Consider the following 27,430-nt stretch of genomic DNA (forward strand, 5'->3'; position numbering starts at 1 on the left):
AAATGGAAACTGGGAGAAGGTTTGTAGCTTTGTTACATGTGGGCAAGGAAATAGAGGAAGAGATTTTACCTTTTGAAAAGCAGCATCTTCATCGAGCCTTTCAAAGGCCTGTGGCTGGTCATCGGCAGACTCCACTATCACGAGGCTGGTTTTTCGAGGCGAACTCTCTTCCCTACGTTCTGGGGGCTCTTCGGGTTCTTGCACAATGGGAGAGTCTCCCCGCTCACTTGATGTCGGGGTCTGGAGATATGGCCTCTCCTCCTCAGTAGGGCTGCTGATTTCCTCAGGTGTCTTGGTGGGAGAGCCAGATGCTGCCATAGCCTTTTGAGTCTCTGACACTTCTGTCCCTGGGGTTGTCACACTGAAACAGAAAAGCCCAATTATACCATGAGAGCATATGCATTTCCGCCCCTGCTGATGCAAGGGATTTGGAAGGAAAGATGGAACTTGTCTTCACAGTCCGTGAAAGTCTAAAGAGGTTTTGTAAATTTGGCTAAGAAATGAAATGTGAATAAAAATTATATGCAAAATACAGAATACAGTTACAGCTCATTGATCTAGCACTGATTGGGAAAAATGTATTCTAAAATAATAAAAATTATCCTCAAATGTATTACCATTTCCTAATCTCTACAAAGTAGAGATAATTAATAATGAGAGATATTAATAAATAATAATTTCATCTCTCCTTTGATAACTCAAGGTAATACTGATGATTTGAGGAGGTATATACAGCAAAGATCTGTAGACAATAAGGCTTTTGAAGCAAGGATCAAAATTTGGCAAAATTTCAAAAAAGCAATATATAAACCCCATGTTGATAGTTACCATAATCATAAACATAGGGAGAATCTTATTATCCATCCAGAAAACTGCGTTACTTGATAGGAAGATCTGTTGGCATTGAAACTTTTTCTACTGATATAGTTTGGAGATAAGCAATGTAATCTTTATAATACTCCTAAAAGAAAAACATTATCTGCTTGTTCTGCTCCTTCCTTCTAATTTTCTGTCACTCCATACATATTAAATGCCCAAAATGCCTTTCTGATAGCCCCTCTTTGCTTCCCATCTTTTTCTCTTTCCCTCTCTCTTTTCCTGACCTATTCTTTATGCTCTCCCCTACAATCTAAAGGTAGATGGGTGAGGGGGCAGTGCTCTGTGGAAGAAAAGCTCATTTCAATAACCCCTTTCACCCTTTTCTCAAGTTCCAGTGACTCCAGCACAAAACTCACTCAAGGACAAAGGAGATGCTGTGTTACAGCCTCCTGACACGCTATTCTCACATTTCAGGGCTGGGACATGCTTGCCTTTCTCATGATCTGGTTGCTTTTTCTAGACAAGAAGTGTCATTTATACAACTCTTTTTTGCCTTTGCTTCCAGAAAGCCCAGAACTTGAGTTCTAAGCTGACTGTGCTCTGCAGCTTCCTTTAGGCAGAAGTGCTCTAGAAGACTTCTCTTTATTCCCACCCCAACCCCTAACGGCCTTTCATTCTGTGTGAGTAATCTGTGTTGCATTTGCATTTCTATTTTTATTGCTAGCCACCTCATAGCTTTGTTGAAATACACAAGGGCTGCTTCACCTGCACCGTCACTGTTCACCTTCTGAACCAGCCAGGGTGTGACAGGCACATATACAGAGAAGTGAGGTGCAGCAAACATACGAGTAATAACTGTGTGGTCTACAGTTTCAACAATGGTTTCACAGGCATATCCGTGACCTTTGAGCCTGTAAGATGAATAAGGTGTACATTATTATCATAATTTATAGACATGGAAACTGAGACTCAAAGGGCTTAGGCCTTTGCCCAAGGTCATGGAACTGGCAGTCGGCTCAAGCAGGCTTGTGCCATACAACACCGTCACAGTCATGTCTCAAGTACTTTGCTTTTTTTCCTGTAGTTCTGAAAACTATTTGAAAACGATTTACGCTTGTATATGCTTGGCACCCTCTGCATATTGGCTTGTGTCTTTGGAATGACACCACATAGGCTTTCTTTTGGAACTCACAAGTATTCCTGCTGTTCGAGGGCTGACTCTTCAGGCAGGTCTTGCATTTTCCCTGAGAAATCCTGTTGAACTTGTTCCTTGTGAGTCTGGGGAAGGAGCTCTGTTGCTGAGCCGTCGCCCTCAGTTTTGGAGATGCTATCCTGAAAAGTGGAGTAACCGACAGAAATGTCTTCCTCCGAGACGATGGGAGGGTGATCATAGGACTCGTCCTCTTTAGAAGCAGCTTGCTCCTGTTTCTGCTTGTGCTGGGTGGTGCATAGCTCCTCTTGAAGTACTGAGAACCCTACAGAGGAGAACGATTTAAATTAAGTATTTAATTGAAGCTAAACTATATTAAGTGGGTATTTATTAAGCGACTACTACATGCCATGTCTGTGATCAGTCATGGTTACAAAGCTGAAAGAGGCACTGTGTCTGCCTTCAAGATGCTGACCACCTAGGGAAGCTCAGGCAAGTAAGAGATAATTAAATGCAGAGTGACTGGGCCACAGGTGCCGGTCAATGAATGCCGAGCATCCAAGTCAGGGTTAAAGAATCAGGAAAAGAAATGCAGAGGGTATGGCATCTTAAGGAGGCCTAAAGATAGGCAGGTATCAACTGCAACAGTTGAGGCATAAATCTACATGGTAAGAAGAGCATTAATAATAATAAATGCCTAACACCTTCTGAATATTTACTATGTGTCAGGCACCATTCTAGGTGCTTTGCAAGTATTAACTTGTATTAAACAGCACTCTGAGGTTAGTACTCTTTTGATGAAGGGTCTCTTAGGCCAAGCTAAGGAATTTCATATAGCAAGGGCAATAAGGAGTCACTGAAAAACTTTCGGCAGAGGTGTGACTGGCCTTCATCTATCTAGTTATTCACTCAGTAGATACATATTGAGTATCAACACTGTAGTAGGTGCTGTTAGATGCTGGATACATAGCAGTGAACAAGACAGAAGAGGCTTCTGGCCTGACTGAACTTGCATTTCTGCAGATTCCTATTTCTGAAACCAGGGTAAAGGTACAAAGAAAAGAGGGCCAGTTTTTTAGATAGATTTGTCAGAAAAGGCTCCTCTTAGGAGCTGATACTTGAGCAGAGGCCTGAATAAAGTGAGAGAAAAAGCTACTGGGTGATCTTAGGGAAGAAAACTACAGAATGCAGGGAAGAGGAAGCACCAGAGCCTGGAAGCCTGAGAAGGTGTAGGGTGCCCAGGGCACAGCCCAGAGGCCAGGTGTCTTGGGACTTGGGAAAGAGGGAGAGAGGTGGGAGATGGGCCGAGCTATGAGGCTCTTGCTGAACAGTAATACATGCCATCATGTAAACCTACGGAAAGTAAGCTGCAGAAAGACATTGAGGAAGACTGTCCTATAAAATAAGAAAATAAAAAAAAACAAGAAGAGAGGTTATCATGGAAAGTGAGTGAAGAAAATGTCTTAAGAAGAAGGGATTAACTTTCTGTGTCAAATGTTAAGAAGAGGTAAAGGAAGATGAAGACTGAGAATGGTGTCAGTGCATTTGGCAATGAGGAAACAACTGGTTAATTTTGCAAGATTCTTTTCTGTTGAGTGGTGATGACAAAACCTGACTTGTGTGGATTCTAAAGACAGTTCTAGAGAGAAGGAAAGAGAGAAAGTAGAGAGTAGTGACAGAAAAGTTAGACTATTCTTTTGAAGAGACTTCCCATGAAATGGATGGAGAAACAGAGCAGTCATACAGGGGAGCATACAGGGTGAAAGGAGTTATTTGCTTTGCTTTGTTTTTAAAGCTGGGATCTATTAAAGCACGTTTCAGTGCTGTTCACAATGTTCTAGTTGTAGGAGACAGAGTGGGTGACTGCAGAAGTGAAGTCAATAGTTGGTAAAAGGGGATGAGATCTAGTACAAAAGAAGAGATGATGGCTTTGGCAAAGGAAGGCCATTTCATACAGCAGGGAAGGTAGAGTATAAGCACTGAGATGCACTTAGGTTGAGAGACTTTGTGGTGAAAGAATATGGACATTTGCTTACAGGTATTCCTATTTTTTCTAAGGAATATGAAGTATGGTCATCAGGTTGGAATAAATAAAAAGAAGAGTAATGTTGGAGGCTTGAAAGAAGAGAAAGTGTAAAAATAGCAATGAGAGAGAGAGAAGGAGAAAGAATGGGAGTGAGTGAGCATGGCAGTGAATGAGGGTGGATTCGAGAAACTTTAATACTGAAAAGGGGGTAGGACCAATGACTAGAGGTCCAATGGGTTTGCAGAATTATTGTGTAGAAGTAAAAGAGGATGTAAGTAAAATGCTTCAAGTTAGGGCCTGGAAGTAGTACAGTCACTGATAATGATTTAGTTTGGGTTGTGGGCACAGAAATGGGTCACTAAGGTAGAGTAAAAGACACAAGTATCAGAAGTGCCATCAAGGAGCTGAGCAAAGGGCACTGGACGGATCATCCATGCTGATGGCTGTTATGGACTGAATGTTTGGGTCCCCTTCAAATTCATATGTTGAAAGCCTAGTCCCAACGTGATGGTATTCAGAGGTGGTAACCCTGCGAGGTAATTAGGTCATGAGGGTGGAGCCCTCATGAATGGGACTGGCACCCTTATAAGAAGAGGTCAGAGGGCTAGCTATTTCTCTGTCCCCTACGTAAGGACAGAGCAAGGAGACAGCTGTGTACAATCTAGAATAGGGCCCTCACCAGAACCCAGCCATGCTATCCCCCTGATCTCGAATTTCCAGTTTTCAGAACTGTGAGAAACAAATTTCTGTTGTTTAAGCCACACAGTTCATGGTGTTTTGTTATAGCAGCCCACGCTGACTGAGACAATGATGAAATAACAAAGAACGAGAGGGATGGGGGCACCTAAAATGGGCAGGGAAGTCTCGGGAGAAGAACGTACCAGCAAAGGCCATGGTCGACGCTCTGAAAAAAGGAAGACAGTGGGTCCAGTTGCCTGAATTAACCATACATCACAGACACTCATACACATACACAAATTGTCTGACCTTCACTATGATCCAGTGTAATGGTCTGTTCAATCTCTGCATAGCTATGACTGATGCGCTCCTGGAGATGCTCTGTGCTGGTCTCCATGAGATGCACAATATCCATTCGGTTGATCTTGGTGAGACATTCAATGAGACTGGTATCTGGGATATTAGAGAAAAACTATTTATTACGCCTGAGGGCTACTCTTTCAAAAATCTCTTTCATTTAGTTGCCTTACTGAATTTTTTTGGTGATATATTGTAAGCACAGGAAAAATTTACTACAATTTTGATGTTTGTACAAGAAACAACCAAAGCCCAATTAAGGGTCTTTATAAACGTAAGCAAACAAACAAGGGCTATGTACGAAATGGGTGACAGAGCATATGCGCGTAAGCCCTAAAGGCGGAGTTGCTAGATTACACATAGGACACCCTGTCAAATGTGAAGTTTAGATAAAAGACAAATTGTTTTAGTAAAAGTATATCCCCAATACTGCGTAGGATATGCTTATACTAGAAAAGTATCTGCTGACTATCTGAAATTTAAATTTAACTGGGTGCTCTCAATTTTTATTTGCTAAATCTGGCAATCCTACCTAGAATAATGTTAAGAGAAGGAAAGATAAATGTGGGCTAGATGTAAATAAGGGAGGTCTCTAGGTAGGTCTTCAAAGAGGCATTAAACAAAGTGGCAAACTTAGACCAGCTGAGGGATAAGAAGTAGTTATGTTCTGTATCACTTCCCATTTTATTTGATGTGGTCAGAATATCATATATAAACCATTATGTAGAATATCTACTTGACATTTCCCCCGATTTTATTTATTTATTTATTTTAATTAAAAACATTTTTTTTTCGGTACGTGGGCCTCTCACTGTTGTGGCCTCTCCCGCTGCAGAGCACAGGCTCCGGACGCGCAGGCTCAGCGGCCATGGCTCACGGGCCCAGCCGCTCCGCAGCATGTGGGATCTTCCTGGACCAGGGCACAAACCCGTGTCCCCTGCATCGGCAGGCGGACTCTCAACCACTGCGCCACCAGGGAAGCGCCCCACCCCATTTTAGTCATTTAGGAGTAAAGGAAGCAGGGACTGAATGTAATGCACCATCAGTAAGACAATGGCTAATAAAGCAAGTGTGTCTGCTGTCAATACATAGAAAATTTTAGGACTTTAAGAACTTTCCTGTTAGCAGCCAGTGCTAGTATCACTTTCCACTAGTTAATGCTGTTCAAAGGAACACAGTACAAGAATTTTTATGCAACATGCCTATTTGAGAAATGTTACAGCTTCTTCTCATTTGCTTACAGCAGCACTTCAGGTTGATGGCATCTGTCATTTTATCTTTTTACTGAATTTGCATAAGAGGTTTGTTGAACAAGACTTTTTTCTACTTCCGGCCTATTGCCTTTTACATATAGCTCTCCACCTACCTGTCGCATGTTTCCCATCCCTTTCTAGCCAGTACTTCAATAGTGCATGACTCTGGTCTTGGAGGGAGTTAGGGTTCTCAATTCGAATTTGATGAATTTGCTCCTCAGTGAAATCCAGTTCTCTTGCTAATTCTAAAAGAGAAAATACTCCTCTGTAAATACATTAACTTCATAGTTTGAGTCTCTACACGTTGCCTTGTGATTTTCTTGTGATTTTGTAAATGACGTGTTCTTCGTATTGCTGTAACAGAGTTCCTTTATTTTTTCCTACTTATTAGAAATGACTCTCGTATGCCTCTGTTCTTCTAGCACTAACTGCAGATATTTTCCTTAAATTTGGGTATAGAATTGATCACTGTCATAGTGGAAATAGTAAGTTTGAGGCAATGATGATAAAATATGTAAATTCAGGACCATTTAATTCCAAAATTTGGAAGAGACCATTAATACTGGCTTATACTCTTAACCAAGACAATGGAAAATAAATGACTGAAAACAGTAGAAAGAGACCATGTCTCCCTTTTAATCATAATTAGGGGACTTGCAAATACTATAAATTCTGTTTCTGGGTACTTGGATAAATACTGGTTGTAGCTATATTATGGTGGTTGGATAAACTCCTTTCTGTGATTTGATGTCACATGAATAAAAGGTCTGGGAAGGATTAACTGACCTAGGCAAGAAGCCTCAAAGTTTTCCTTTAAAGTCTCCCATTAACATTCTATATGGTTGCTTACACATTGAGGTGTGTGTGCACGTGTGTGTGTGCGTGCGTGTGTGTGTGTGTGTGTGTGTGTGTGTGAATGAGGTGTCTTTTCGGAGGGCAATTTGTCAATATCTTTCAAAATTAAAAATATACATATATTTACGCAGCTTTTTTCCTTCTAGGAATATGCCCTATAGAAACACCCACAAAAATCTATCGGTGCATAAGGATATCTACTGCCACTAACAGGAAACAACCTAAGTAGCCATCAACAAAGGCCACTGATAAAATTGTGGTACCTCCATAGAGTGGAATTAAATAGCCATTTAAAAGAATGCCATAGATATTTCTATGCTGATGGAGTATTTATGAAGAATACTGTTAAGTAAAATTTTGCTTATTTTTAAATAATAAGCATAGATGTGGGCACTGCAGATTTTTTTCTGAATACATGAGAAAGTGTTAGCAGTTACCTTTGAGGAAAGGGGCTCAAAGATGAGATGTAGGTGTGAGAGACGAATTTATTTTTCATTTTATACCGTTCACTGATTGTAAGGTTTGAATTTTCACCAACTATTATAGATATTACGTTTAATGTATACACTCATAAATACTTAAGAAGCAAAATAAATAATTCTGAATGCTACCTACTTAGTCAGTCAATCAGGGATATTTTGATACCCTTCCTTCCCCTAAATCCCTCAATTAAATAAACCTGCTCAGTATTTTTAAATTACTTTAAAATGCTTTAGTCATTTATTCTACATTATTTATTCTACATAGATAATTCTACATTATCAATTACCTTTGTTAAGGATATTATGACTCCTAGCTCCTATTCATACCAAATTTTTAAGAAACTGAAAGGAGATTAATATTAACTTTAAACTGCTTGTTTCAATTAAGTAGTCACAAGTGACATAAAAGGAAGTCAGACCAAACAAATAAACAAACAACAAAAACAGAAAAAAGAAAAAAATCCAGATGGACAATCTTGCTTTAATATGTTAAACAGCAGGGAAGATGAAAGGGTAGAGTTTTAAAACCTACAACTCATGAGTTGTAAATAAACCATATTGATTTTAGAATTCACTTCCATTAAAAAATTATTTAACATACAATTTCTAAACTGAAACATACCCATCTCTCAGAGAATTATTAAACATCTCATTCATATGTACTTCAACAGTCATCTGAAGTAAATTTTAGTACTGTTCAGGATGAAGATATCTGATTCAAGGCATCTAAAACAAGGAGCCCCGGCTGAATCTCAAATTAAATTTTATGACAATTACAACTAACAATGGTTTTGAAACACAATAATCTCCCCGAAGTTTAGATATCCACAGCTCCCAAAGGAGGGTAGTGGGGCTTCTTATATTCTCAAAATCTCTTAATCTAAAGTTCTATTATTCAAAATGCCAGAGACAATTAAAGGCCTGCCCTGGTTCATGCAGTGAGTTAATGCAGACCCTGGATTCTCTAGTTCATAGTATCATTCTTTTCACTATTCCATGCGTTCTTCCTCAAGGAAAGAAAAAAAAGGCCTTTTTTCATTGTTAATGACAGTTGGCTGATGCAACAATGTCGTTTAAACCAAGCAGGTTTTGTTGAAAAAAAAAGGGTCACACTCATTTTACCTGTCCAGCTGAAACCAAGGTGATCAGCAATATAAGCCAGCCTTTCCTCAATCCGTTCCTGCTCATCCTGTTGATCTACAGAAGGTCAAAAACAGAATGGCCAAAGGTTGTCCATGACAGGAGAGGAACCACAATACTGATCATCCAAAGAAAGGCAGTCAATTGTCCAAATATTTGATCACAGCACAAATTAACGATTACATTTTAAATCATATTAAATTGTGTGTTTGCCTGATTTCTGGAATGGAATGGGGAATAAATGTAATAAAAATCATGAAAACCATCTGCTTCCATATCTCTCTAATCAAGACTAGTCACTGGACATAATTATATAAGTTACCGATTTCTAGTAATCTTAGGACTTTCCTCTTAAAAATTATCTGAGAGGATACTGCCCACCCGAAGAGAATCATCTAGCTCATCAAACACCAGAAAAATCATAAATGGGATGGAGAAATGGAGTAATTGGTTAGGACCTCCTATTATTGCCTGTGGCAGTAGAAGACCACGTCTGGGTCATGCTGCAAAGAAATCACATCCGAGATTCACAAGAGACCGAGATCATGGGTTGATCAGACCATCCTGGCTTTTTTCAGTATGGCCAGAAACAACATTTGTCTTGGTTCTGGTAACCTTGGAAGAAGGAAGAATAAAGTGTATGTATATGTATGTGTATGTTATATTGTCTTTTGGGCAAAGTTTCTGTCTGCTTACTACGAAGTAAGCTCATATAATACTCCCACAGACTATAATTTTCCCTTTGATTTTTAACCCCCATTAATTGATGGGCAGCATTTTAGGTCATGGTCATTTTTTTATAACCCAAATTTAAGAATAATAGTCTTTATTGTAGAGATATTGGAAGACCAGAGGCTACTTCTCAAAGCCATCTATGGTTTCCTTTTTTTATAATTCAAAGAGCCATCATCCCCTCACAGTCAACTTAAATCATGCAAAGTTTGAGTTTTTGTTGTCTGCTGCATCTAATCAGAGTCCATTCTCCATTCATCTGCCACATAAATGAAAAGCATGTTTTTACCTTATGATTGTTTGCTTAAAGTGTTTACCAATGGTATCTGAAATCCAACCTTTCTGAATCAAAAACAAATCCTCAACAATTAGAATTTCACGGTATGTGAAATCTTCTTGTGTAAATGGCTTCCTAATCATTATAAAATTGTTAAGTACTTATTAAAGTACTCAAAGGTAATTAGAAAAAGCAATGAATCCTCATAATATGAAACAAAACCAAATATATCCGTATGCTTAATTTAAGGCTGAGCCTGGAACGTCAGAACAACAAAACTCAAAGCTTGCATGGCGTCACGTGCAGCAGCTAGAGAAAAGGCAAGATCCCCGTTGCCTGTCGATCATGTTTATGTTTTCCATAAGCATTCTCATTACTCAATCTTGAGATTGTTTCCACAGACAAGAGTATACAGAGAAAGCACAAAACACAAAGGGCTTACACAAACATAGTAACCACTACAGAAAGCTTAAAGAAAATGAGACACAAATCACCAAATAAAACAGACACACAAAAAAACGATATCAAATTTATGACATGCGTAGCACAGGGAATCCCAGTGGCTGGCAAATACCTTCAGCATGGTCATGGCCATTTTCATCAGGGATGCGTTCAATCAGAGTCTCAATGGACTCATCCCAAATGGGCCTTGTGTCAAAGATGTCCTCAGGAATTGAGTTCTCGGTCTCAACAGGTGGCAGATTTTCAATTACTGAAACTTCCAGGGCACTACTACTTTCGTCATCTGAAACTAACTCCTGCTCCCTTTCTGACTGTGTAAGTCTATCCACTAACTTGGAAGCCTCATCACTAATCTCCTCAAAGAATTCTATGGAGTTCCTGTAAAGGTCAAAGAAATGCTCCTTATTTTCTTTTGTGGGGCTCGTGGGCCCCCTGCAGGAAGATGTGGTGCTTTTGCTCTTTACTGGCAATCGGGATGCAAATATCTTTGGTTTTGTGGCCCCTTCCTCTGATTCTAACTCAAGCTCCTCTGCCCACTCTGTGCTTTCTGTTTCTGTCTCAATGTAACTTCTAGCTTTTACTGGACATTTGGTCTTTGCATCCAAACTGGCATCAGATTCAGGTTTGCTTCTATTACTTGGCGCTCTGCTTGTCATGTCCTGTCCCTGAGGAGCCTCTGTTTTCTGTAGAGACAGGTCTAGATGCGAAGGCTGCTGCTCGACTCTTTGGACGGGCACTTTTGTGGGGATTTTAGACTTTGGTTTTGTTTCATCCTGTTTACTTTCCTCATCCAGGTTGGGTAGAAAATCTTCAGAAAGGGAGCTCTCAGACTCCACAGATGGAGGTGCTGGGGTTGAAGTGGGTATAGTCCTTACAGGGATTTTGGACCTGCTTTCAGTGGAAGGCACATTCTCCATGGGTGCAGTAGGGATTTCAATGACTGATTTCTGTTCCTCTGGGGATGAATCAGGAGAATCATCACCCCGATCTGCATATACAGACCTAGTGACTGTGGAAAAATCTAACTGAACTTGTCCAACCGGTTTAGGGGAGTCGGGGCAAGCTGTCTGCTTCACACTGGACAGGGGAGGTGTGTCACCCATTCCCATGGAGGGGAGGTCCTCAGCTCCCGCAGAAGTTGCCTCTTTCATTGATGTTTCAATGGAGGCTGAAATCTCCATTTGGGAGTTAAGTGGAGCATCTGAAGCGTGTATTTCTTCTACTTCCTCACTCAGGTCATCTGGGAGTAGCTCTGCTTCGTCATCCACTGTTTCTTTCGATTCTAAGAGTGCTAATGACTCAGCTGATGTCTCCAGCTGTAGGGGCTCAGCACCAGTACCCCCTTCTCTCATGTCTTCAGAGAGAGTCTCTTCCCTGGATTCTTGCCCAATTTGGAAAAAGTGAAAACTTTCATCTGCATAGGACCTTTTGGTCATATCAATGGCACCACTTCGGGTCATCTCAAACAATTTTCCTTCCTGAAAGAGAAACGGATTTTGCTCACTGGTTGGGGTCCCCTCTTCAGTTGGGGTCCTAGCAGGAGTGGTGTCAGGGGTGGTACCCTGCGATTGTCTGTCTACCATCAAACCAAATATCTTCTGTTCTTCCTCTTTCACTCGAGCCTCAAAGGCTTCATCATCCTCACGGATTTCACTCCAGGAATCAGAATCTACATCAGTTTTTGTGATGATGACTTTGCTTCTCTGTTCACCAGCAACTGTTGATGTATTTGGTACAGTTGGCTCTAAAGATGAGGAGGCTCTATCCGACTGCATTTCCCACAAGGTACTTTCTTGTTTGGGTTCTACGTCCAGGTTCTGGTCCTCAAAATTAGATTCTTCACTTGAAACAGTTCTTCCAGAGGCGCTTGTCACTTCTACGTCTTCAGTGGAGGATGTGATGGTAACAGAAGACACTTCAGAAGAGTGAAAACTTGTGTGTGTTGTATCTGTTTGGGTTTTGCTTTCTTCACTAGAGAAAAAAGGTTGAGAAGGAACATTTTCATAAGGGCTTATGATTTGAGGATCAGAGATTTCATCAGTCTCCACTGGGTCAGACACTGGAACATCCAAGGACGATCTATCCGCTTGAGTAGTAATGGATGAGTCTAGAGTGGACCGGTCCTCTGGTAAGCTCTCAAAAGCTTGGTCAGGTTTTGTGACCTCCATTTTTGTAGCAGAAGATGTGGAGACTGTGTCTTCATCTAATTCTTTTGCTTCAGATGCTGGACAATGATGCAAAGAGGACAAAGATGAAGAGCTTTCACTGGGGCAACCTACTTGTGGAGATTCGACTCCAGAAACATCAAGCTCTTCTTCTTCTGTATCTTTTCCACCAGCGTCTTGGAGAGCTAATGATTCCTTATGGATAACTAGCTGCTCACTGACAGCATCACCAGTGGAACTGCGGAGACCTGAAGAGATAGGAGTGGCTGAGCCGCTGGGACTCCCTGCTTCATACCCATGGTCATCACAAAGTTTTTGTTGATCAGCATCTCTGTTTAGATCATCGTAAGACATCTCTGGGCCATCAGTAGAAACAGTATGACTGTCTTCAGGTAAATGAGATTCACGATCTTTTTCTTCCTCTGATTTACCTGAATCTTCCTGAGTATCTTCATTCATCTTAAAAGTGTATTGTTTGGAAACGACAGGCTGGAATTGTATTTCTTCGGGACTGGAATTTGAGTCTATGCTGGACGGAAGTGGGGAAGGGGGTTGCACTTGAATAACTGGCTCTGATAAGAGGCCTGAGTCAGCACCTTTCTTCAGCTGTGTCAACTCAGGTTCACTTTCTGAGGAGGAAGAAGCCTTTCTGCTCTCTGATGTTACAACCACAGGGACATCGCTTTCATCCTCTACACTCTCCGTGTGTTTTGTTTCATCCATGTCTGCTGAACAGTCAACATCTGCGTCAGAGGATGAAGAAGACTCTTCTTGCTTGGCTTCTCTTTTGTAGTCCCTTTTCTGCTTTGCTTCTTGTTCAAGTTCATCAAACGTTTTGATTTTGGTTACCATTTTAAACATTTCCTCTTCAGGTGTGAACCTCTTTCTCTCCCCATTTTCTGAGTCATCCTCCTCTGCACATTCAGGAATCACAGCTGGTTTGGGGGTGCCTGCATCTGTGGTTTTGGGTGTGACCTCATAGCTAATTTCTTCGGAGCTGGGGGTGTCAGGGGAAAGGGGGCTCTTCCCTGAGCTCTCCATGAGTGACGTCTGCTCAAGGCTGTCATCCTCAGCACTGCCGTCTGGGTCTCGGAGCAGCCGGGACCGCATAGAGGCCACTTCCGTGAAGAGTTCTGTTTTGGCAACGGCTGAAGGAAGGGGAAAGTGACTCGGCAGAATTCCAGCCTTCATCTTTGGTTCAACAGGGCTGCTTTCAAGAGAATCATGGCAAGGGGATTCTTTCAGAGGACTCGGTTCCAGAGAGTCAGGAGTTTTGTGTGAGGAGTTATCCTCCAGCACTGGGCTGGCTTCCAGGGAGTCTTTGTGGCTCACTGTGAAGGATTCATCAGCCCCAGGGCTGAGGACCTCACTATCACGGCTAGGGAGTGCAAGTTCTAACCCTTGGGGACTTCTAGTGACTCCCTGGGGCTTTGATTCAGCCCTTGGGCCTGTCTTTACAGCAGCATCAGGCAGCGGCAAGGCCTTTGTCTCATCTGAGGGCTTGGTGGCTGTGGATCCCTGAGCTTCAGTATCAATTTGTGTCTCATGGGCTGAACTAACATATTTAAGTGGACCTTCATCACAGGACACTTCCTCAGTCAGTCCTTCGGATGTTTCTTTTGCTAATGATACACCTTGACTGCCAAGGCCGTCACCTTCTTGTGGGGGGCACGTGTCTTTGGAAGGGTCTAGGGTGACCTCCTTCAGCAAACACTCAGCAGAGGGCTCTGTGCCCCCCGTGACTGCAGCACCTTGCCCTTCAGAACCATCAGTAACGTCTTTGGTTGAGGGATGTCCTTTTTCGGAATGAATTTCTGGTGGTGTTTTTAACTTGGTAGTTTCCTTTGTTTCCTCAATTTGCTCCTCCCTTTTCTTTGGTGAGAAAGAAAGGCTTTCTGGGCTTGTCTCGGGGGTCTCTGCTAGGCCCTCATGCTTATAGCTTTCTTCTGAACTAATCTGAGGGGTCCCTTCCATCAGGCTTCCACACGGAGAACCTGCTACCCCTTCCTGCTTCAGGCTTTCCGAACTGCCATGTAAGGCACCACTCTGTAAAGACAGGGCTGGGAGGAACTCATCTTTCATGTAATCTAGTGGGAATGTTGTGTTGAAAGGACTAGTGAGCACTTGGTCTAAGTGAAGCTGCGCCTTCTCAGTCTCTTCACTCAGGCGGAACTGTTGGTATTTGTCATTGTCTTCCAGTTCCTGCTTAATGACCTCAGAAAAGTCAGTGGAGGTTTTCCTGTCTGGGCTGATCTGGAGATCCATGTCACCCTGTTCATCAGCCAGCTTTTCTTTGGGGACTTCACTATCTTTATGGCTTTCTTCTTCAGGTGCTGGCTGAACAGGTTCGGGTGTTTTGTGGTTGAGCGCTTTCTCCTTTCCTTCAGCTACATCTTCTCTCTTAAACCCTGCGGAGGAAGCACGGACCGCTCTTCTGGATTCTGAAGGTCCCGTGACCAGGAATCGCTGGCCTCGTTTGATTGTCTGACTCTCCGTTTTCTGCGTTTCTCTCGGGGTTACTATCTGCCCCTTTTCTTTTTCTACCCGAACTTTGCTTTTTTCTTGTGGCTGTCTTGGTTTTGCGGATTTGTGCTCAAAGAGTCCAGTCTTATGTTTAGATGGGTCCTGACCTGACTGGAAAGCTTTCATCAACTCCCGAACAGACATCGTCTCCTCGATTCTTTCTGTTTTTGAGGTGGGGGAGACAGGTGGTTGCTTGTCTGTTTTCCCAGAAGGTGACACAGGCAGGTGCTTCTCGGTTTTCCCAGAGGTTGAGACGGGTGAATGTTTTTCCATTCTTCCAGCTGGTGATACAAGCAAGCGTTTCTCTGTTCTGCCAGGTGACACTGGTGGATGTTTCTCTGTTCTCCCAGAGGGCGAGCCGGGTGGGCGTTTGTCTGTTTTACCTGAAGGCGAAACAGGTGGGTGTCTTTCTGTTTTTGTAGAAGAGGATACAGGGGAGTGTCTTTCAGTTTTTGCGGAGGGTGACAAGGGTGAGTGTTTCTCGGTTTTACTTGACGATGACACAGGTGAGTGCTTTTCAGTCTTTGCAGAGGGTGACAAGGGTGAGTGTTTCTCGGTTTTACTCACTGGTGATACTGGAGGGTGCCTCTCAGTTTTTGCAGAAGAGGAAAGAGAAGAGTGTCTTTCTGTTTTCAAGGAGGGCGATGCTGGCGCATGTCTCTCGGACTTCAGAGAGGGGGATGCAGCTAGATGTGTCCTTTGTGTTATCTTTTTTGGCACATCTTCTTTGCCTTTGACTCTGACAGGCAACTTGCTTCGCCCTTTCTGTTCATCTTCCACTCGTTTTTGAAGGGCCTTCACCTTGTCCTTTATGGAACCAATGGGAGTTTCTTCTATCAAAGGTGACGTAGCTTTTACAGGGGGAAGAGGCTCGGGGGCTAAACCTGGGTCCTCATCTAATGACTCTTCTGAACTACCTTTTTTAAGTTCAGTTTTTTCTGCACTAGCTTGTGAACTATCCTCTTTTTGTTTTTGTTTTTCTTTTAATTTCCTTCTCACTGGCTTCTTTATGCCCAGGCTTGGTTTGGGCTGTTTCTGCGTACTCTGTGTCTCCTCTGAAGACGCTCCTTTAGCTTTCTCTTCGCTTTCAGAGCTCCTGCAAGGACCCAGAGCCTCACGTTTCTCCCCTGCCAGATCTTGCACCGTCTGCGGTGGCTCTTTGTGAGGAGACACGTAGGAATTTAGATCCTCAGTAAGGGAGTTCACTAGCCCTGCTGAGTCTTTCTCTACTTTTTCTTTGGTCTCTTTCTCTATTCTAACTTCTGCACATGGGTATTCGGTGATTTCTAAAGATGCTTTTTGCTTAGCCTCCTCTATTTCCTCATCACTGACAATAACCCATTCCTCTTCCACTAATTCTCTCTCTGGCTGAGACCTTGGCACACTGTCTTCATCTCTCATGCAGGTTCCGCTTCTCAGGATTTTGTTCACCTTCTCTAAGTCCTCTTTAACTCTTTCAACAATTTCAAAAGGCTCCCCTGGCTCTTCCTCAGCAGCCTTCACCAGCTCCTTCACTTTGAGGGAACCTGCCCTATCGGATCCATCTGTGGTCAAGATGGCAGTCATTTTGATCAAATCTTGTTTCATCTCAGAAACTTCAGAGAGCAAGTCCGGACTTGCTAGGACAGGAACTTCATTAACCAGGTGACTTTTCAGGACAGATGTTTCTGTAGATTCTGTCTCATCATCTTTGATGTGAATGAAAAACATTGAAAGTAAAATGGAAATCAAAAAAGATATTGGCAAATGTAATCAGGACTGAAACGACACAGTGTCTTTTCCTGTTGTGGCGGGTGGAACAACAAAAATGGGCTGGGAATGGTGGATCCACAAGGTCTCAGGATACAAAAGCAAAGCAAGGCTAACGGAAAAAAAACTGAAAAGGAAAAATGAGCAGGAAATAACTTGCTTAATTTTCTCAATTGTAGCACATCCACACATACAACAAAACTGTCACAACTAATCAAGACACACACAAAATCACAAAACAAAGAACGAACGCAGTGAAATTACATAGAGATATCTCAAGATTGTTCAGATGTTACAGACCAATGTTGAAAAAAGATGAACATGGGAAAAAAAGGAAAAAAGCATTAGAAATTGCAGAAAGTTGATTTCCTCTAGGAGAAAGCCAGTAGTAGCAAACTCAGAATATCGTCTAATGATGTATAGACATTATTTAATCATACAAAAATCTGGAATTCAGTATATTTAGTTCTGCCAATATACAATGACTATATAAAATATATCTGAATCAGCTGCAAACCGGCATTTCATCTAAGGGAAATTCACACCAACAACAAAACAAACAGTCTTGTGCTGAGAGGCATGGTCCTTTCCTTGGAGCAACCTCCTTGTTTAGACACGTAATGGACAGACCAAGGAGGGAAAGAAAGGAAAGGAAAGAAAAACAACAAAAACAACGATTGTGATTAAACTTATATGTGAGTCCAAAGTTAAAATGTGATGCATGGCAACCCAAATCAGAGACAGTCACACAGGACACACGCACAGTTTATGTAAGCCAAGTTATTTCCATGCAAAGCAAAGGTGGAATAAAACTGGTGGGAGAGGTGGCCTTGCTGAAATGTGCAGGCAGGAGAATGGTAAGAAATTAGAACAAATATGGAAAACGTTACTGTGGTGAAGCGTATTTACTTCCCTAAAAGTCCACATACAAGATGCTCGATGCAGTATGTTTGAGGCATAGGTAGTGGGGGCCTGCACCCATTAAAGGCAAGGGAGAAAACTCAAACTCTTTTAGGATTTACTCTTGAAAAGACCTTAGGAAAGAGTCCTTTCAACAGAGCCCTCCTTTGGAGATTATTTCATGCCTGGTTGAAGATTATTTTATGATTGTCTTTATACTAAAAGAAAGCCAAACATGAGTCTATATTTGAAACTTTTAAAGCAGTCACAATACCTGGGAGTCATTCAGGAGGATCTATGACATTATAGCAATATAGTAACTTTTTAAAAATGATTGAGCCAGATGGATGAATTTTTAATTCCTACTAGCTTGTATCCAAGGAACAAAGGGCCATTTAAATAAACATCGTAGTCCCAGAGAAGAAAGTGGGATAATAAAATCTCTTTAAAAAAAAGGAATTAATGAAGGCAATGATAATGTAAATTTTTTTATAAACCTAAATGCCTTCTCTTGAGAGAATCAGTATATGTTGAGGAGCTATACTATGTGAAATGCATATACAAAGATATATTAATTTATATCAATACAGATTTGTTCAGATATAAAACAATGAAAACATCCAGAATTTCAAGTATTCTAGTCCTGAATAATGATTTAACATGAGGGTAAGGAGACTCTCATTTAAAAGTATTTCAATAACTTAGCAGTAAATTACATTGTGCTAGGACTTCAAAAGAAGGGAAAAAAAAAAAAAGCCTGATGATTATTGCATAGGGCCTGATGACCATATTAAACATGGTTCTAAGTTTTCTTCTTTTGGGAATAGCGCCCTGAAATACAGTGAATCAAAATAAATCTTAAAATGAATAAACATTAAAAATTAGATTTTTTTCTAGAGCATTTGGGGCATAAAAGCAAGAAGGAAACCTGAAAAACTCAACTTCTTCCACATAAGAAGCTAGAGTCACCAGAAACAGTCCAACAAACTAAAAATTTAATTGACTGTTACAAACCTGAAATGAACTCTAAGATAGCTCTCTCAAAGTCTGTAAAAACCAGTTCTCTTTGCACTAGATTACGTACAGGCTTTGAATCATTATTTAAAATTAGCACTACTATGACATACTGCTGTGATTAATAATTTCATCCAGGAGGTTTTAATTTTTGCTTTTCTGGTTCTTAATTTTTTCAGAAAGTTTTCACAAAAGTCCATTAGACCTCAGCCTAGAAAAGTCAGTTATACTTCACCACAGTAAGAGGTGTAAGGGGTAGGGGTCGGGGTGGGGTGAGGGGAGAGTTAGCTTTAGCTGAAAACTATTAAGACAGTATCACTTTTGCAGGTGTAGCCTACATAAATAATGAGCTCTCTACTGATGTCAGTTGTTGCTTGATATAAAAAGTGATACTGTCATGTCAGAGCTTAAAAAAATGAGATGACAATATTATGCTAACAAATGGACAAAAACGGTAGGGTGGGTTTCTAAACAAGCATAACAGCAGTAGCAGGGTTAACAGGGATCTAAAAGAAAGTGAATGCTTAGATGAATAATCATTGCATTTTACTGCTAATTAGCTCACAAATTAGATATATTCATAATTTAACTGGCCAAGCTGCTTTTCTAAATAAATATTAATGATTAATAAGGATAATATAAAAACATAATTATTATAGTGGTTAGTAATGGCAACTAGCTTGCATCCTGATTCATGCTTTTCTTTATCGTAGCCAGCTTTCAAACAAACTCAATTTTATTCGAAATCTTACTTTTTTCTGATGTCATATCGATCTGAAAGAAAACATACATAAATTGAATGGTTACAAATAGCATCTTGCCTCACAGCCCCTGATGTGTACAGTAAGCTCCTATTTTATATACGTGGGAAATGCCATAAGCTAGAGGAAGGTCAGAGTAATTTGCTACCGTTCTTCCCTAGAGTCTCTGATTCTTATCCTAACTTTGAAAAAACAAATCTCCTTTCTAGACACTATGGGTGGAAAGTCCTTTCTAACAGGTTACTCCTGGGAAGGTATGATGCAGGTGTGTTTGATGTTAGAAATACGTATTATGGAAAAGGCCAGGAAAAAAGTGAAGTAGGTTTTAAACAGTAAGTGTCAATTTAGTTGAGAGAAAGGAAAGAACAAAGAGCATGCCAGGGTGTTACATTCTACAGAAGTAGTTTCATTATTAGTTATAAGCCAGAATTCCAAATCCTGAAAAGAATACAAACTGGATCTGTAGCCCTGAATAGTTCCTGAAAATACTCATTAGAAAAATCATAAGCCTAACGGAAGAATTCATTTGAACATAGCAAAGTTGGTTTCATAATCGTGTTGCTCTTTCAACAAGGTATGCACGTATCATCTTGAATAGCTTGGGGATTGAGTCACCAACTACAGAAAGGAAATTGAATATGAGAGACAAAGAGTGACTGCACAGTTGAGAGAAAAAATGACTTCAGTCTTGTCGTAAGTTTATTGTGTATCTGGTTATACATGGCAGGACAATGAGTCTATAATCACCTCTCTCATCCTGCCCCACTGCCTGGGTATCGGTAAAGAAGTGAATTCAGGGGCAGTCTATGAACCGATAAGGCCTTACATTTTAAGCTGGTGAGTACAAGGGTGTTTATTATGTTTTTCTTTATGGTTTTCTAGTTTAAATCCAACAGAATAACATTAAAAAATAAAATTAGTATATTTGACAACATTTATGTGCAACTAATAACAATTCCATTTGTCTGTCTTAGAAACAGGAAGCAACATGTTAATCAGTTAAGTGTAAGGACTTTTCCAATGATTTCTTTCATTTCTATGATAATGTTTGGGCATTTTCAGACCTTTTCAAGGGAAACAAACACATACTTGCTTTGACTATTGAAGCAGGTATAATTCAAATGGATGTTTATTCAAGGTAACCTCTCTAAGGCTCATTTTCTTCATCTGTCACATATCTATGATATGATAGCACACACCTCATAGGGTGATTGTCAGATCAGTGTTGGTGGGGTATGTGGAGCACTTAGTAAAGAATCTACCTTATAAGAAGTGTTCATTATATGTAGAGTTCTGCATTATAATATTAGTATAGTCAAATGGATGAACTATATGCTCCTTAAAGTTTTTTATTTCAGTGGTTCTCAAACTTTTTATTAACCCCCCTTTACACTCCTAAAAAAATACTGAGGAGTCTGAAGAACTTCTGTTTAACATATATAAATAAATATCTGTATTACAAATGAAAGCTGAGAATATACAAGAACCCAAGTATACACAAGCACACATTCCAGAGTGTCAGGGTGATGATGTCATCACATGTAATGGAGCCTCTGGAAGACTCCTATGTAGCTTCTGAGGATATGGGAGCTAAAAGGCAAAAAATGTTTCAGTAATATTAAGGAAAGAGTTTTGACCTCCAGACATCTCCAGACCAACCTTTGAGAACCACTGAGATAATGGTTTTGGTCTTCAGCTGTTAGTAATCTATATTGCTGCATAAAGACAGGTAACAATTTATAGGGAAATATTACTGTCCTCTGAAATCAGTCCATAAGATGAGAAAACAGGCTCAGAGAGGTTAAGTAAGATCGTGACCCTTTAATTACTAAGGACAACGGTGTAACCCTTCTAAGACACAGGTAACCATGTGCTCTTATCAGTGGTTATAGCAGTAACACAGCCATTAACAAGTGACAATGCCACACAATTACCTCTTCCTCCTGTTCTTGATCTGACTCTGATTCCTTGCCGCCCCAAGATGCCATGCAAGATGGAAAAAAGAGAGCAGGAAGAGTGGAGAGTATTTAGAAGAAAAGACAAGACTAAATACCCTGACAACAGATATCAATAGGTAAGCATACGTCAGTGTACTTGTATTTTTTCTTACTAACAGTGTACGGAAAACAAGCACAAAAATTAAAGAAGATTGATTTAAATGCAAATGTCTGTAGATTCAAGAGACAAAAGAACCAAGATTATAAATAGACTAATCTACTAGACAAAAGAACTAAAATTATAAATATACTAATTTCAGATGCTCCGTTACCAGCAGCCTCAAAGTTTGACGTTTAATGGATTTGATGGCATATGTCTACAGAAATGGTGATGACAATATCTCAGCCATTACAGATATTGGCTAAAAATGTAAAAGCCACAAATAAACATATGGTGAAAATATTTTCAATACACAGGCAATATTTAGGAGTTCTATTATAATTAAGAGCTACTAAGTTCTAAAATATATCTGAACTATACACTGTTTGGCAATGTTTTCTTTTGTTTTGAGTTACTAAATGGAAAGTTGTCCTGGACCATCACAGCATTAGTAACTGTGTCTGATACATCTTGACTTAAAAGTAAAAAGTAATAATAAACTAAATGCTTTCTTTTATAGCACATTGAAAGCTCACTGAAATCAGAGACAAAGCTCATTCATCTTTACATATCACTTAGGTGGATCGCCCCAGCAGTACATATTTCTTCGTGGCTCTTATTTGGTAATCTGCTTCGGTGACTCAAAAGTGATCAGCAGTACAAACCCCAAAGTACATTCTGTACCATTGGAGTGCAATTACAGTCCACTTACTGGATCAATATACCTATTGCTGTATTCTAATTCTTGGAATAATATGTAAATTTATGTAAACAGATACTGGTATTTCATTTAATTTTTATCATTTAATAAGAATTTACAATGTTAAACATGACACTACATGCTTATCTCTATGTGACTGATCTCTAATTTATAAGAATAATTAAGTAAGAAAAATATACTGTGGTAAATAAAAAGAAGTATAGGAAATGTTTTGTTTTGCAGAGTCAAGATTTAGAATTTTAAATATACTTCTACCTCTCCTCCAGGTCTCACCTGCCACTACTCATCCCACTTCCTAACCTCTAAAATTCACACTGATCACTTGCTATAACCTCCTATAAATTGCCATGTGGGAGCTTTCCATTAAAAGGAAAGGGATACTGGTTAAAATTTTTTTTAATAATAAATAAAGTTCTCCCCAACATTTAATTCATCCCCCTCGCCTTCTTTGATTTGATCAGAGTAATCAAAGAATTCTATAATGGGGAGAGGTTTCACTAGAAAGTAATACCTGTAGGTAGATTTGGGTCAAGAATTAATGAATTTTCCTTTCAACCATGTTTCAAATCTACTCCTATAACATGCGAGTATTTTATATACTGATCATGTTAAAATACTTGAAAAATTAATTTGATGCTCCTAAAACAGTATAGGTTACAAGATGAACAAATAATTATTTTAGCAACAAGGTAAAATATCCTGTTGTTGCTCTGAATCTCATAATACATAATCCACCTGTGAAATGGTCGTAAACCGAAGCTAATAGACTCATAAAGTTTCGGTAGGGTGAAATGCACTAGTATGGTGCCAGGAGGGCACATAAAAACAATAAGAAAGGCAAAGTGAACTATTTAATTTTTAAAAATTAATCCAAAAAATTAAATCTTAAATTTGAATTTTCTCTCTTCCATATCCAATATGTATTTACAGAAAAATTTCCATCAAAGTGAACTTAATGTGAAATAAGGTAGAGCTACTTTTTCCCTTACTTAAATGGAAAATCATAAACTGGACAGGGTATCAAAAATGACTGTTATATATGGTTGCATTCAGTGTCTTTGCTTTTGTTTATTTTAAAGAATTTGAAAATCAAATGCTATACTCCCTGAATTGCACTACAGAAGATTACAATACCTTCGCATAAATTGGTAGGGTGATGTTCAAGTTGCAGATAGCTTGATGCACCAGGCCTCTTGTAGATTTTGGCTCTTTCATAAATGATAGTCGTCCGCAAGGTTCCTGAGTTGTATCACGTACCTTGAACGAGAAAGGCATACATGCTTCACCCATATGATGTACACTATTTATTTTAATGAGATGATACTCAAAAGAATCAGGAAAAATCATTAGATAATGCTAAATAAGGATTTGGAGGTGTTCCTTTTCCCCTTTCCTATTGTCATTTAGAATGGTTAAAAAAAATCATTTAGCTTAAAAAAATGTGGTAAAATATACATAACATAAAATTTACCATTTTCGTTTATACACTCACCATTTTCAAGCATACAATTCAGTGTCATGAAGCACATTCACAAAGTTGTGCAATCATCACTACTATGCAGAATTTTCCATCATCCCAAACAGCCACTCTGTACCCGTTAAGCAGTAATTCCCCATTCTACTCCTCTCCCAGCACCTAGTAACCTCTGTTCAACCTTCTGTTGCTATAAGTTTGCCCCTTCTAAGTGCCTCGTATAGGTAGAGTTATACATTCACGTTGCAACATATATCAGAATTTTGTTCTTTTTGAAGTTTGTGTTAAATTATACATAAAACATCATTTCAACCATTTTTACATGCACAGTGTAGTAGCATTAAGTACATTCACACTGTTGTATAACTATTACCACCATGCATCTTCAGAACGTTTTCACCTTCACAAACTGAAACCGTTTCCATTAACTTCCCATTCCTTCCTTCCCCGATCCCCTGGTAACCACCATTCTATTTTCTGACTCTGCATTTGACTACTCTAGGTACCTCATATAAGTGGGAACATACAATAATTGTCTTTTGTGTCTGGCTAATTTCACTCATTTTAAGGCTGAATAATATTCCATTGTATGCATATACCCCATTTTGTTTATCCATTCGTCTGTGGATGGGTATTTGGGATGCTTCCACCTTTTGACTACTGGGAAGATGCTGCTATGAACATTGCAAGTAACCGAGTCCCTGCTTTCAATTCTTCAGGAATTGCTGGATCATATGCTAATTCTATGTTTAACTTTTCGAGGAACTGCCATACTGTTTTCCACAGTGGCTGCACCATTTTACATTCCCACCAGCAATCAATGTATCAGGATCCCAATTTCTCCACATCCTTACCAACATTTGTTATTTTCTGTTTGTTTGTTTGTTTTTGATAATAGCCAACCTAATGGGTATAGAGTGGGATCTCACTGTGGTCTTAGTTTGAATTTACTTAAGCTGTTGAGCATACTTTCATGTGCTTACTGGCCCTTTGTATATCTTGTTTGGAGAAATGTTTATTTAAGTCGTTTTCCTATTTTTGTATTGTGTTGGTTATAAAATGACTTTTGCACATCAATAATATCAAATATTAGCAGTTATACAGCTGTTTGCGTTAAATGGATCCATTGCCCCTCAGCAGTTAGTGCTTAATGTGTGATCTGTAAGAGCCTTTCTTTAATCAGGCAAAACAACTGAACCAGAATTGGCACAATGAAAGCCTGCAGTAGAGATCTTGAGAAAACTTAACAGACTTATTAAAATTTAAATAGAATTATTACTTCAATTTCACAAATCTCTCACTCATATCCATTTTTGTCCCTCTTTAGAACTGGGAATCTAGGACAAAACTTGTATACGTTACTGCCAAATTCCTAACGTGGATTAATATTCCTAAAGAGGGACGACAAATTTATGGTACACTGAAGTGTCTCCATAAATGTTTGTTGAATGAATTTATGAAAGTATATCCAGTCTATAGCTCTATCTGGGATAATCTGTTAATAGATTAAGTGAGATCCTTGGTCTTTTGAGAGTTTTTTATTACAAAAATTTGTCACTAAGAACTCTTTTGGTCTCTACAATTGTGAAATCACATGTTTTAAAAATTTAAGCACAAATATTTAAAAGAAATAATAGTAAAAAAAAAAAAAGAGAGAGAGAGACTTGCCTTAAAATTTGGAAAAGAATGGCCAGTTTTTCTAATAAATGAATTGGCTATTTGTCCCTCATTCTTAGCCATAAACATAGTCTATAACTAAAATTTAAGGTTGAAATTTTTAAAAATGGTTGGTTTTCTAGGACTTGAAAAATTTTACAGAAATGGTTTCAAAAAATCACTGGAAAAGACTGAAAAGCAAATATTTTCTTCTACTAAAGGAAGTCAAAGCTTTACTTGATCTTGAATTAAATGCATTACAAAGTTCCATGTATATATTACCTTGACAAAGAGAGGGAGTCTGTTTTCTTTAAAGGCAAAAAAACTGAATATATGATGTTGGCCACTCTTGGTTAATGGCACCAGGTTGCCAAAACAATCAACATAGATGGGTTTTCCTTCTAATACCTGGTGGAAATAGAGAAAAACAACACAGAATATAATAGCTGCAATTATTACTTGTTATTTACATGAAGAAGTGGTGGTATTACCTGGAACATTAAAATTCTTAAAATGTGCATACAATAATCTTTAAACTCCTGGCTGACATTTGGTCTTATCTGTGACAAAGCACGTACCAGCACTCCCTGGTATAAGTATATATGTATATGTATATTCATTTACATACTTTGAATTTATCAATGACATATAATTTTTCCCACAATAATCTTTAAGAGTCCTTTTACCTCCTCACACTGAGACTATCCCAATTGAATAGGTCCAAACTGGCTAAAAATGGCTGATTTTAGACCCTGACCTTCTAACTGATCAAGATGTCGACTGGTCTTTTTTTTGATGGCTCTATTTATGGTATACTATTTTAAATATAATTTATTAATAAAAGTATAAACAACATATTAACAAAAATTGGTTTTACAAATACAGTACCTCCACATCCCTGCTTCTGGCCACCTCAGCAAAGTTTTCTTGTTGTTCAAGCGTCTTATCCACTTTATCATCAGTCATGCAGAAACACCTCAACCTGGCTTCAATGGGGTCATGTGATTTGGCAAACACTACAAATTTGGCCATATATGGTACACAAATAATTTCTCTATACACTTGTGATGCAAAGGTAACGGACTCCTGGATTTGTCGACAATCTATCAGCCAGAACCTATAAAATAAAATAAGGTCAGTTATCTGAAATTTAACATACAGTTAGCCCTCGGTATATATGGAGGACTGGTTCCTGGAACTCCACAGATACCAAGATCCACAGATGCTCAAGTCCTTTATTTAAGATGGTGGAATACAGTCAGCCCTCTGTATCAGTGGGCTCCACGACTATGAATAAGGAAGGCCAACTGCATGAAAACCAAGTCCGTTCCTTCAATATGATCAAAGTAATCAGTAAATGCTTCTTGGAAAAAGAAGGGAGCAAGAAAGGGAGATAATGAGAGGAAGTAAAAAGGAAGGGAAAGAAAGATAGGGAAGGGAGGAAAGGTAGGAGGATAGATGGGAAGGAGGAAGCAGGTGAGGGGAAGAGAAAAAGAGGTACCAGGTGTTTAAGGTCAACTATTAAATACTGTGTTTGTAAATTTTTCCCTTGGAAACTCTTCTGAGTATGCAATCTCCTGAAATATAGCTTTAGTGTTTAGAATCCTTTAGTGCTATAAGCCCAGTACTGGATATTATGACAAGTATATCACTGGATGAGTTTCTATTTTCCATGATTGCCCCTCCTGTTCATTTCATTTCCTGAAACTCTTTTCAACAAAATCTACCTAGCTCTTTTCCTCATTCCATCATTCTTTTCCAAAGGACTCACAGTCACCAAAGTTGGATCAACTCAGCCACTTAAAAAAAAATCTGCTTTTGCTTCAGAACTCCTAAGTATTGCTTAATACAATTAATAGAAGAAACTATTAGCTTTGTGACTAATTTATGATTTCTAGCCTCACCTAAATCTGTGACATATTTTGGCAACTTCTTCCTCAGATACCTTTTTTTTTTTTTTTCCGGTACGCGGGCCTCTCACTGTTGTGGCCTCTCCCGTTGCAGAGCGCAGGCTCAGCGGCCATGGCTCACGGGCCCAGCCGCTCCGCGGCATGTGGGATCTTCCCAGACCGGGGCACGAACCCGTGTCCCCTGCATCAGCAGACGGACTCTCAACCACTGCGCCACCAGGGAAGCCCC

General features: G+C 39.5%; 1 protein-coding gene across 4 annotated transcripts in view; it reads right to left on the reverse strand.

Moving 5' to 3' along the window:
• The window catches only part of ANK2 (ankyrin 2), a 238,632-nt gene that overhangs the window by 12,253 nt on the left and 198,949 nt on the right, over nt 1–27,430 (reverse strand). For all 4 annotated transcript variants that reach the window (XM_024745661.1, XM_024745659.1, XM_024745658.1 and 1 more), the window contains exons 31-40: nt 26,180–26,408; nt 25,574–25,699; nt 23,296–23,418; nt 19,335–19,356; nt 10,344–16,607; nt 8,743–8,817; nt 6,397–6,528; nt 4,983–5,126; nt 2,012–2,294; nt 70–361 (exon numbers count right to left, since the gene is read on the reverse strand). In XM_024745661.1, coding sequence (XP_024601429.1) covers nt 70–361; nt 2,012–2,294; nt 4,983–5,126; nt 6,397–6,528; nt 8,743–8,817; nt 10,344–16,607; nt 19,335–19,356; nt 23,296–23,418; nt 25,574–25,699; nt 26,180–26,408 — 7,690 coding nt within the window. The remainder of the gene's footprint in view (nt 1–69; nt 362–2,011; nt 2,295–4,982; nt 5,127–6,396; nt 6,529–8,742; nt 8,818–10,343; nt 16,608–19,334; nt 19,357–23,295; nt 23,419–25,573; nt 25,700–26,179; nt 26,409–27,430) is intronic.

The sequence above is a fragment of the Neophocaena asiaeorientalis genome, unplaced genomic scaffold (genome assembly GCF_003031525.2).
Source record: "Neophocaena asiaeorientalis asiaeorientalis breed wild unplaced genomic scaffold, Neophocaena_asiaeorientalis_V1.1 scaffold975, whole genome shotgun sequence".
NCBI lineage: Eukaryota > Metazoa > Chordata > Mammalia > Artiodactyla > Phocoenidae > Neophocaena > Neophocaena asiaeorientalis.